Source organism: Phytophthora parasitica, assembly GCF_000247585.1.
Source record: "Phytophthora parasitica INRA-310 unplaced genomic scaffold supercont2.4, whole genome shotgun sequence".
NCBI lineage: Eukaryota > Oomycota > Peronosporomycetes > Peronosporales > Peronosporaceae > Phytophthora > Phytophthora nicotianae.
The window spans coordinates 2,314,778-2,325,456 of record NW_008648990.1 but is presented as its reverse complement, the minus strand read 5'-3'; the positions used below and the strand labels follow the sequence as shown (position 1 = coordinate 2,325,456).

The window sequence follows — 10,679 nt, the reverse complement described above, 5'->3', positions numbered from 1 at the left end:
TGAGAGTCATCTAAAAAGCAAAATGCAGCCACCTGTTCGCGCTTACTAAAACTACCCAAGTACACGTCCAACAGACAGTCCGAGCATCGACAAGTTAGGTGTTGATGAGCTTCTCGGCCATGGACAGCTGCGCCTGCGTGAGTCCTGACAGGTACGACACCATGAGTAGGTCCTGCAGTCCCGTGTTGAAGAGCTGGTCGAACTGTTCCTCACGCAGTATCGGGATCGCCGCCAAAGCGTCAGCGATCTCGCGTCCGAGCTTGGAGTCTGCCGTTTGCTTGCCAGCAACGACGTCGCCCACGAACGAGCTGGCACCGTCGATGCACTTGTAGAGCTGCTCCATGGTCTCCTCCAGAGCTTCGAGCTCCTTAGGGAGAGCCACGGCCTTGTTCTCTCCGTCCTTAGGAGCCATAGCATTCACTAAACTCATAAAATATCGTTAAGCCTTGTCATAACCCCCACAAACTGGATAAACGGCGTTGCAACGTACGCGCGATGGCCTCGGGCTCCGAGAGCTTCTGCGTCACTGGAATCTGCTTGAATTGGTTGACGAGCGCTGTGTCCACGACCTCGAGTGGGGCGGCCACATAGGCCGACACGTCCAGCTTGTCACTAGCAAGACTGGTGTCCAGCACCAGGTGCACGGGCAGCTCGCAGACCGAGCTGTAGAACTGGTGGATAAGCGCCGAGTGGTCGTCCAGACGGTTCGGGCCCGCAGCATACCATCCTACGACCACTTCGCCCTCGTTCACGCGCTGGTGCAGCTCGTACATGTGCGTGTGGAAGTCGCGACCGACAGCCACCTCGTCTCCATTCTCCAGGTGTGGGACAGCGAAGGAGTTTGTGATCTCAGCCACGCCGCCCTCCACGCGGCCCAACAACGTGCCGATCACGCGCTCCTGGTCCTCAGCGCGACGCAGAGAGCGGTCCAACACCTGCAGCACCACCACAGGGTGCAATTTCACTTCGGTAACGGGCTCCGTGCCCAGCAGCAGCGCGCTCATGATCGTCCAGAAGGTGTTGATACTTGTGCTCCCCTATTGCGACTTGGGTGGTGCGTCCGTATAATACCGGATAATGGAAATGTATACAAAGCCAACTCAAAATTTATACACCATTTTACACGGATTATTAGCCACACATGAGAGCGCGCAAGGTGGAGACCGCACTACGTCGCGTGCTGCGTGCAGTGAGGCCGCTTGTTGGTAGTGAAGTGAATGGTCGTAATGTGCAGACGGCGGCAGTACAGACCACAGCCTTTTCCGGCTTGAATGTGTCGTCTCTGAGCCAAGCAAAGCGTCTAAACGTTGCGATGGTTGGTGGCACCTTGGCGCTGGCTGCAGCACTGAATAACGAGGCACAAAACGAGCAGAAGAAGGAGGAAGACGTCAAAGGAGGCTACAGAGTGAATCCAATCCAGAATGTGACTGCGCTACTTCGTCTGTATGAGCAGATCGACCAGAACATGAGTGTCTTCGCGGCGCGGATGCTGGAGGACCTGGAACGCAGCGTGGAGAAAGAAAAGAAAGCGAACGGCGGCAAACTCACGCTGTCACCAGAGCAGCGCGCACTGAACATGAGCATCGCTTTCGAATCCACACTCGAGAAGGTGCAGGACGCCGTCTTTCGTAACAATTACGTGACTAAGGATCAGGTACAGGAGGCCATGCAGCAGCTTGTCACCGGCACTCTGCGCGGTGGAGGCCCTGATGGCAAGATCACCGTAGCCGAGGCGGAAACAATCGACGACTTTGTGCGCAAGCTCGGACGGTTGCGATGGAAGGTTACAGGCTCGCGCGAGCCGCTGATCCCCGGCGCCAAGTCGACTTGGGTATGTTGGGAGACCTGCTTGGTTGACTGGAAACGGTAGGCTGATACTCTCGAGTGTATTTTACTACAGATGGTGCCTGAGGAGAAGCCCGATATTGAAGTCACGACGGTGATTCGCGTCATGGAGGAACTGATCCCGTCACTGACAGCAGAGATGGAGAAGATTGCCACGTCTCTTCGCAAGCAGAAGTTGGCGGACGCTGAGTTCCGCAGCCAGCTCTCGCAGCAGTATGTGAAGGCATCCGGCAAGATGACCGAGGAGATCTGCAAGAAGTTCAAGCTAGACATGCGCGCCTTCCAAGCTGCACTCATGTACTACCACGACAACGACCAGTTCGAGAAGACACTAGCCAAGCTGGCTGAACAGCAGCAGAAGAGGTACGATTCTTTGAGGCCACTGCATTTTGCTTATGATTTACTATGCTACCCTAACTAAACTACCCTATAACTGATGCCTGGTGACCTCTATAGATTCAAGGAGCTTGGATTGTAAGACTCTGAAAGATCCATTTGTTGACCGCGTGTGGTGCGGCTTAATCCCTGAGATCTCTCTATCTACCCTTCTCACTACAGGAAACGCGGCAGCCTATAGAGACCCCACGCCGCCTTGTAGCAGCCAAAAATGACGAGAAGTTGAGTATCCATTTCTCTCCGTTCTCTTGTTTTCTTACTTGTCGGTGGATCAACTTAGAAGCGGCGGATCATGTGCTGCGCTTCCTTTTGCGCAGTGGCGATCCGGCGGTTTAGGACGCTGGGACGCGATAGTCGACGCGATTGAATCAGCGCCGAGCCACAGCTGAGTCCTCCCTGCTGCACTAATGCGCGCTGTAGCCTGGGCAGCGGCTGCTTGTTGGCCATTAGGAACTCCCAGAGCTTGCACACGCGGCAGTCCGCATTGTTGCCACCGTTATTATTATTATCGTTGCTCTTCTTCGGGCACGGGTGCGTCGCGTAGGTCTTCATTAACCGACGTGTGGAGTGGCAGAGCGAGCTGCCGCACGCGTCGCCGGCGTGGCAGTACTGCACATGCTCGAGTCCACGCTGGAAGGAAGCAGCCTTAGCCTCCCACTGCTTGCGCATGGCAAAAACCGCTGCGGTGGCTCTGGTTCTTGCTGGTGCCTCAGCGTTTTGCTGGTCATCTGGCGGTTGCTGTTCGCGCTGCTGTTGCTGTTTCGGGTTCAATGGGGGGCGTTCGTAAGAGCAGCGCGAGGGCGGACTGGGCATGGGGCGAGCAGGCAGAAGGCACGGGCCAAGAGGCTTTAGACTCAGTCACGCAGGACAGCACACAACGGAGCTGTCGTACGTGGAAGGAGGCGAATTGAGAATTGAGGTGAGCAGCAGATACGATATGGCAAGCCCATACAAAAATCGAGTCGCCGGCCGTTTTTTCGACTCTGCAAATCTATGCCTCGTATTTGAACTTTGGTCCACCATAAAGAACGTTATCTGGTGTTGACCACACGAGTTCTAGAACACGTCGCGAACGCTCCTTCCAACAGCCAGAAGAAGTTTTCTGAGAATACCGTGCGGAAGCCTGTGAAATTACATAATTGGGTTGAAAAAGATGAGTACTTGCTGCATTGTGAATAATTGAAATACCTTCGAAATAATAAGACCTGTGTAACATTATACACATTCTGACATAGATTATCGCAGTCACCCTTGGTGAATGCTCGAACGCCGATTCCAATCGTGGAGGCACTGCAAGAAACCTCATGCGCAAACACAAAAATGTGTGACGTGGTGGAGAGCTGTGTGCTCCACGCTCGATTCGGTCTCACTGAGAATCTCAGAGAAGAAGCCTCGTCACGGCACGCTTTGTTTCCATTTAAGAATTCGGGCAGCTTCAATTGAGTGCAGAATTCACGTGGCAGGACGACAACAAGAACATTCCGTTGGCAACACACGGCCTTCTGGACTCTGCGGGGCAACTGCAGTCAGAACCGAAGCGCTGCGCATGCAAACGTTCAAACAACGCACTTTAAAGTAGGCCCTATTAGCTCCACATTGTGTCTACAAATATAGCCATTTACACAGTAACTTGTCCAAAAATTCACACCAATCGATTCATGTTCCATCTCGCCAACACGGAACGCACTTATGCTCAACACTGCATATCAATTCGAGACCTCTTTCCAGATGACCATCTTATTGTAAGGCGTTCATGACTTCGCCTATGAGATACAACGATACCTAGTGAAGACACTCACGAGTTGAACGCCAGATTATGCTCTTATACAGCTTAATGCCTAATAAAAGGTTTTCAAGCTACAAATTGAACATCATTCTGGTTTCCGCATCCATTTGCGCACGACCATGGACGCCGCGCTGTGGGAGCACCAGCGGGAGATCGCAGCCGTGGCGCGCCACCGCAGCGTGTTGGTGAGCAGTTCTCAGCCCGTGGGCAAGACTTTCATGAGCTGCGCGTTGTTGTCCGAGGCCGCTTCCTCAAATAGCACGCAGGTTAACGTTGTGGCAGTTGCCGCGTCGCCTTCGGGTCGCTCCGCTCTACAGACGCAGCTAGCGCGACTATGTGGACACCGCGTGCTCTGCAGTGACAGTAATACAGCCAGCCAGTGGCTGGGGGACCAAGAATTCGCTCGTAAGCAGCTACACAATGCACAAGTCCAGATCGCGATCTTGTCGCCGTTAATACTGCAGGAAATTTTGCGTAAGAAGACACTGGACCTGATAAATGTGGATCTGTTGGTCGTGAAAGACTGGGACCTGGTACATGCTGAGTTGCCGTCTTTCTTCAGCCTGCTAACGAACCTGATGGACGAGATGACGACAGCCACGACGCTGCGGATCTTCGCGACGTCGACGCTGCCAGCGTCCAAGATGGACTGGAACCCGGTGACTAACCCGTTGCTTAAGCATATCCACGTATTTAACATGTTGCCAGTGCTGTCGTCGACGTCTATGGAGCCAAGTTTCCCTCCGTTGCATTGCGAAGTATTCGAGAACAAGGACAAGAGCATAGAACAAGATGAGGTGAGTGTGAGGGACTTTTTGCTGGGTGCAAACGACAAGAAAGTGGACTTGGTGCACGTCTTTCGAATGGAGTTGGAGTTAGGGAATTCAGCGGCGGTGTATGATGAACGTAAGAAGCAGGACAAGGTGAACAGATTCATCCAAGACGCTGAAGTGGTCAAAGAACATTTGGGGCAGTGGTGTTTGTGGAAGTTTGTGGAGCTGGAACTGCAGGCTAATTTACAGGCGTGCATTGTGGACGATCCAGACAACGTCAACAACAGGAAAAAGCGTAAGCAGCAGCAGGAAGATGCCGTCGATGTTGACGACCCGATGGATGGAGAAGGAAATGACGACGAATTGGATTCAGATGAAGGTGGAGAGGTGGACGAAGAAGAGGTCGAGATGGTGGATAGCAGTAATGTAGAGGATAATACTGGAAAAGAAGGCATGTCGGCGCAAACAGTGAAGACAGATCGGCTGATTGCGAGATTCATTGGCAATGTCGGGATTGATGAAAGCACGAAGCTAAAAATTCGACCAATTCTGAAAGTGTTATCGTGGCTGTCTGCGCAGTCGAAGGTGTGTGGAACGCTGGAGGCCTCGTCTCGGCTGCTAAAGACTGCTGAGATTGTGCGGAATCGTTTTATTAATTCGCCGGGAACGAAGGAGATCCGAGCCTGGGTTTTCCTCGAACGACGATGTCACTGTCGTGTCGTCGCTGAGTATTTAACCGCTGCATTGGCAGATTTGGGATTGCCCCCGAGTTGTTGCATGCTTGGAAGTAGCAACGCCCGTATATCCGGAGCACTGCGATTTTCGTCGTTTCTGAAGGTGATGCAGATGTTTACAAATTATACGACGAACATAATGGTGACCACCTCTGTGGCCAAGAAATCGCAGAAATTGCGGATGGCTCCGCCGCCGTGTGACCTCGTTGTGGTAATGAACGAGCTACTGGAGCCGAACAAACTGTACGAATTTGGCAAGAGAGCAGATATCACGAAGGGCTTCGTCAAGTATATTACAGAGGACACAGTGCTGGCTCGCAAGAAGTTCGAAGGGCTTGTTCGCAAGATGCAGGAGTACGTTCGCCTCGAGCAGGAAAATAACCGAGTTCACGGTGTGATATCCGAACCGACTTCCAGTGCTACGACTGATAGTAGCAGCCTGCAGATGCCTCAACCCCCGTCCTCCTCGACAGAAGCTGCTGTATCAAGCTCAGACTCCACATTGGCTTCGCTGCAAGCAGAACACCGACTTGCTATCATCCCGAAACCAGTTCAACCTGTTGTGAATCCTTATGAGCTTGTCCATCGCGACACAGGGGCAATTCTGAACGTGACGAACAGCGTGTCGTGTTTGAGCAAATTCTGTGATACGCTCCCTGGTTTGGATACATACGACCGGCGCCCGCAGTATATCGTAAGGCGAATTTCTATCGTGAAGCACATGGCACCGTCGCTGAAGAAAGCGAAAAAGAAGCTGTTGAAGTACAATTCGAAGCTTACAGACAAAATCGACGCGCTGAAAGCTGAAGCAGAGCAGCGAGCCAACGCGGTGATCGACGAAAATGGAGATGAAAGCATAGATGGTGACGAGGAATCTACAAGTAGTGCATCTAGTGATGGGCGATTTCACTTTTCAGCAACATTAAAACTACCAGGCGCATTGGGTATTAAGAAGCAGCTTCATTCACAGCAAGTGGAAACCCAAGATGAAGCAAAGGGCATCGTTGCCTTCAAGGCTTGTCAAGAACTGCTGAAGAAAGGGTTGCTCGATCGACACTTCCGTTCCAAACTCTTAGACGATCAAGTGGCTACTATTCACAAAGATGACGTAGGAACGAACAGTAGTAACGGTGAGACTTCTACAGGTGATGATACGATCGTGCTTGGAGAAAATGACGAAACTCCCGCTCAACTTGCTGATCTTTCAACACAGTCATCGTATGACTTACCGCCAGTAAGTGCAGTGGAGTTGAGTTTACGACCTATCCGGAGTCTCACACGAGAGGCTGCCAGTAGCAGTGAGGAAGGAGAAGAGTGGTCGACGACAATGTGCTTTTACGGCCTCAGTGGAGCACACTACGCTATACTGGCGACCAATGAATTGTATACTGGCAACACCAACACAGGCTGGCGCTACGATTTCGCCACCAGCGGCGTCATGTCACCGGAGATCCAGCCAATAACACTGGCAAAGTATCCGATTAAACTTACTTTAACGAAGCAGGAGCTACACGATGTGCTACACTTTCATTTGGTGGTGATGCGTCTCGCATGTATGGGAGTACAAGACGCTGTGCGTGACGTGGACATTGCGAGTGACAACGTATGGAACGAATTCTCGGAACAGAATGACAAGGGATACCTGGTTGTACCGAGCGTGATGGATGAATCAAAGCAACCACCAACGCTGTCATTAGACTGGGACTATGTTCGTGAGATCATCGGGAAGCCTTTGCTTGAGCCTTTGTGGCCATTCCCGACTACGGGTGCTACTGGGAATGCAAAGGATCCAACCGACGAGTGGATCTGCGTTCCGACGTATCGCTTAAATGTCAGCTATGTCGTCGAGGCTGTCACTAATCGCACGGTGGATGATATTCGCAAAGAGTATTTGGCAGACGAACAAGCGTGGGCGACTCACTTGAAAAAGGGAAAGTCGACCCCAGGAAATCCGATCCTGGGTCGTTGGCAAACCCGTCAACAGCTCGAGGAAGCCGACGCAGATCAACCATTGATCCATGGCATCCAAGTTCCTCCGATCGTTCCCATCATTCGGAGAGTCATGCAGCGCAACAATGACGAAGGAAGCATTGCGCAATATAAGACCAAATTCAACGAGCGCTTGCTGATCCCGCAGTACACGTCGCGCCTGCGACTGACTAAAAGCCGGTTCTTCGATGCCATGGGACTAGTTCCGCTTCTTTACGAGTTCGAACGCAAGTGTCAGATATCGCATCTCATGGGGAAAATCGGTCTGGAGCTCGATATGACTTTGCTGGATGATGCAACCACAAAACCCGCTTACGAACGTCTGGAAATCCTCGGGGACACGTTCTTAAAACTCGAGACCTCGTGGTACATGTATGAACAGCGCAAGGATATCTATCAGGAGGGACAGCTAACACAGCTTCGTCGCGATATTATTCGCAACGACAGACTTAACCAGTTCGCACTGGCAGCTCGTCTTCACCACTACATGTTGTACCCGGCCGAAGTGGAGCAGCATCCTTTCCAGTGTTGGAAGCCTTCGTGCATGGGTAAGACACCTGACCCCGTTGTAGCTCCTGCGAAGTGGATCGCTGATGTCTTGGAGGCAATTACGGGTGCGTATCTGGTTGGTCAGGGAGAAAAGGGTGCTCGCTACTTCCTCAAGTGGATTGGTGTCAGTGTTCTAGAGCACCCGTCTACCAACTTCGCAAGACCCTTTTACCCTGATTGCTTTCCCAATGAGCTGTACGACGCAACAATGACGTCGGGTGGAGCTGAATACCCGCTAAGCTTGAATTTCAAGGTGCCACAATTCGAAGACCTCCCGAAGCGACTTATGCTGCTTCAGCAGCGTTTGAAGTACACATTTCGCAACAAGCGTCTACTACTGGAGGCCGTAACGCACCCGTCAGTTGGCCAGCTTGTGTTGCATATCGATCAAATGGATGTTAATGCTGAAGGGAATGCAGGAGGCGATGTTGAGGTTATGTCACGCTCTCAGAAGAAGAAGAAGACGGTGTGGAAGGGTGACTATGAGCGACTGGAGTATCTAGGCGATGCTTTGATCGAGTATCTTACCCTGTCCTACGCATTCTTAATGTACGATAAGTGGCTGCCAGGATCGCTTTCACAGTGGAAGAGTGCAACAGTATCAAACGATGCGTTGGGCAAGACAGCGCTGGCATGTTTTGGTGTAGACGAGTGCATTTTTGCTGGATGTGTTCGTATCGACCCCGAAACGATGGAACGTGTCGCTAATATCGAGCGGAAATATGCGCGTCCTGAAGCAAAAACGGGGTTGAGTCCAGCGTTTGAAGCTGTCGGGGTATCAAAGAAGAAGGCGAAGAGCAAAAGTGCCCCAAGTGGTGGTAACAGTCACACGCTGCCGAAAATGTTCGCTGATGTTTTCGAAGCTCTCGTTGCTGCGGTGTTCTTGGACTCGGGTCAGGATTTGCAACTTATCCGCGATGTTTTCATGGGCCCACTGCTGAACACGGTGGAGCAGGACGCCTACGCTTACGTGTGTCATGAAAGTGGACTAGCGATGGACAATGGAGGCGACGAGTTGATGGAAGATCTGGTGTTCTCGAGCGATGAAGAAGACTAACTATGAGCGCAAGTAAAACTGAGTCAGAAACGTCGGGAACTGATGAGTTGTAGGTGGAAAATTGACTTCAAGCTACATTCGCTGTGTCTAGCATGGTGTACCGACACTTACCATGCAGGTAAGACCTTACGTTTTTTTTTCTTATGGAATTTACTGCAGCTTGTCGAGAATACGCAGCCCCTGCTCCTCGTATTCACTCTTGAGCAGCCAGAAGGCGTCGTTGTCTTTCATGACATCAGCCAAGACACTGCCACCCTGGAACACCAAGTGTTTACGGCGAGGAGGGTCGTTAATGCGGAGACGGAACTTGCTCAGTCGACTCTTGTCGCCCTTGAGCACATCCGTCAGGTATCTTTGTTTGATGTCCTTCTCCAGACGACTGGGGAGACCCGGGTACATGCTGGAGCCACCCGACAGCACGATGTTCTTGAAGAATTCCGTGCGCAGATCGATGTCGGCCTTCATGCACATGTCGAACACCATGTCGCTCAGACCAGCACCTTCCACGTCGATCAAACTCGGGTTAAACAGCGCCTCGGGAGCCTCAAAACGTTCACGACCCAGACGCACCACACGACCATCAGGCAGTTCGTACGATTCCTCAAGGACCGTCGTCTCCAGGGCCAATTTACGCTCAGCAGCTGTGTCGTACGCCACGTAGCACCACTTCTCCTTTATCTGACGCGCCGTCTCGAAGTCAGCGGTGCGGTTAAGCGGGTAGCCACGTAGTAGCATGAGCTTGATGAGGTAGTTGGTAATGTGGCGACCAGCGACGTCCAGACGGCAGATGAGGTGCTGCGGCACGTAGCCCTGGAAGACCGGCACGACGTGTGTGACACCGTCGCCCGTGTCAATGACTACGCCCGTGGTGATACCTTGCGCGTATAGAGTGAGCATGGCCTGTGTGGTGATGTTGCAGCCTTCGAAGCCGTACTTCTCGAACATGGTTTCCACCAGTTTCTCACGGTTGCGCTTGGGGTTGAGCGGTGGCTCAGTTAGTAGGATGCGATGGCCCTTGGGGTCGATGGCCAGACGCTCCTTGAACGTGTAGTCCCAGAGCTTCTCCATGTCGTCCCAGTTTTTGACGATGCCGTTCTCCACGGGGTACGAGATCTCGAGGTTCGATCGCACAGCCGCGGCTTCATCGCCGAACATGATATCCTGCAACACAGAGGTTGAGAATTAGCTACATTTTAAGCAGTAAATGGCAGGGATTTTGATCGTACTTTGAGCAGGATGTCCGTTTGCACGGCTTCTTCGGCGCGTAGCACGGGGCGCCCCACGAGGGACGGGAAAATAGCCTTGGGGAAGTTCTCAGCGGCGAAGCCAGCCTTGACAAACTGAAGCAGCGTGGGGAGGTTAGTAGACGGATATACAAGTAATTACACTGCTGCAACGAGGTAAAATGACGCACCCCCGTGCCATTATCGCACACCACGATCTTGTTGGCGGCCACCATCGATGCGTTCACCTTGTAGGTCGCTTGACGCTAGAGCTGGCAATCTGACTCCGAGATTGAATTGAACTCCCCCTCAGCCCGTAATCGGTAC

General features: G+C 52.3%; 6 protein-coding genes across 8 annotated transcripts; 3 read left to right on the top strand and 3 right to left on the bottom strand.

The window, feature by feature from the left end:
- Positions 1–94: 94 nt before the first annotated feature.
- Positions 95–1,004, bottom strand: PPTG_03631 (hypothetical protein; the record flags this gene model as incomplete). Its single annotated transcript, XM_008896316.1, has 2 exons — positions 95–420; positions 491–1,004. 2 exons carry the CDS (start codon positions 1,002–1,004, stop codon positions 95–97), a joined length of 840 nt encoding a protein of 279 aa, XP_008894564.1.
- Positions 1,005–1,050: 46 nt separating this feature from the next.
- On the top strand, positions 1,051–2,478 carry PPTG_03630 (hypothetical protein). 3 transcript variants are annotated; one of them, XM_008896314.1, is made up of 3 exons: positions 1,051–1,831; positions 1,901–2,208; positions 2,302–2,478. In XM_008896314.1, the coding sequence occupies exons 1-3, from the start codon at positions 1,142–1,144 to the stop codon at positions 2,321–2,323; spliced, it is 1,020 nt and encodes a 339-aa protein (XP_008894562.1). In that variant the 5' UTR covers positions 1,051–1,141; the 3' UTR covers positions 2,324–2,478. The 3 variants fall into 3 exon arrangements, with proteins under 3 accessions (XP_008894562.1, XP_008894563.1, XP_008894561.1); XM_008896315.1 differs by having other exon boundaries at positions 1,051–2,208; XM_008896313.1 differs by lacking the exon at positions 2,302–2,478 and having other exon boundaries at positions 1,901–2,299.
- PPTG_03629 (hypothetical protein) lies at positions 2,195–3,272 on the bottom strand. Its single transcript, XM_008896312.1, has one exon. The coding sequence runs from the start codon at positions 3,052–3,054 to the stop codon at positions 2,518–2,520; it is 537 nt and encodes a 178-aa protein (XP_008894560.1). The 5' UTR covers positions 3,055–3,272; the 3' UTR covers positions 2,195–2,517.
- Positions 3,273–3,481: 209 nt separating this feature from the next.
- On the top strand, positions 3,482–3,952 carry PPTG_21353 (hypothetical protein). Its single transcript, XM_008896606.1, has one exon. The coding sequence runs from the start codon at positions 3,500–3,502 to the stop codon at positions 3,818–3,820; it is 321 nt and encodes a 106-aa protein (XP_008894854.1). The 5' UTR covers positions 3,482–3,499; the 3' UTR covers positions 3,821–3,952.
- Positions 3,953–4,097: 145 nt separating this feature from the next.
- On the top strand, positions 4,098–10,562 carry PPTG_03628 (hypothetical protein). The gene has a single exon (XM_008896311.1). The coding sequence runs from the start codon at positions 4,147–4,149 to the stop codon at positions 9,127–9,129; it is 4,983 nt and encodes a 1,660-aa protein (XP_008894559.1). The 5' UTR covers positions 4,098–4,146; the 3' UTR covers positions 9,130–10,562.
- PPTG_03627 (hypothetical protein) lies at positions 9,149–10,674 on the bottom strand. Its single transcript, XM_008896310.1, has 3 exons — positions 10,544–10,674; positions 10,356–10,469; positions 9,149–10,290 (listed from the first exon to the last, which is right to left on the bottom strand). The coding sequence occupies exons 1-3, from the start codon at positions 10,586–10,588 to the stop codon at positions 9,280–9,282; spliced, it is 1,170 nt and encodes a 389-aa protein (XP_008894558.1). The 5' UTR covers positions 10,589–10,674; the 3' UTR covers positions 9,149–9,279.
- Positions 10,675–10,679: the final 5 nt, after the last annotated feature.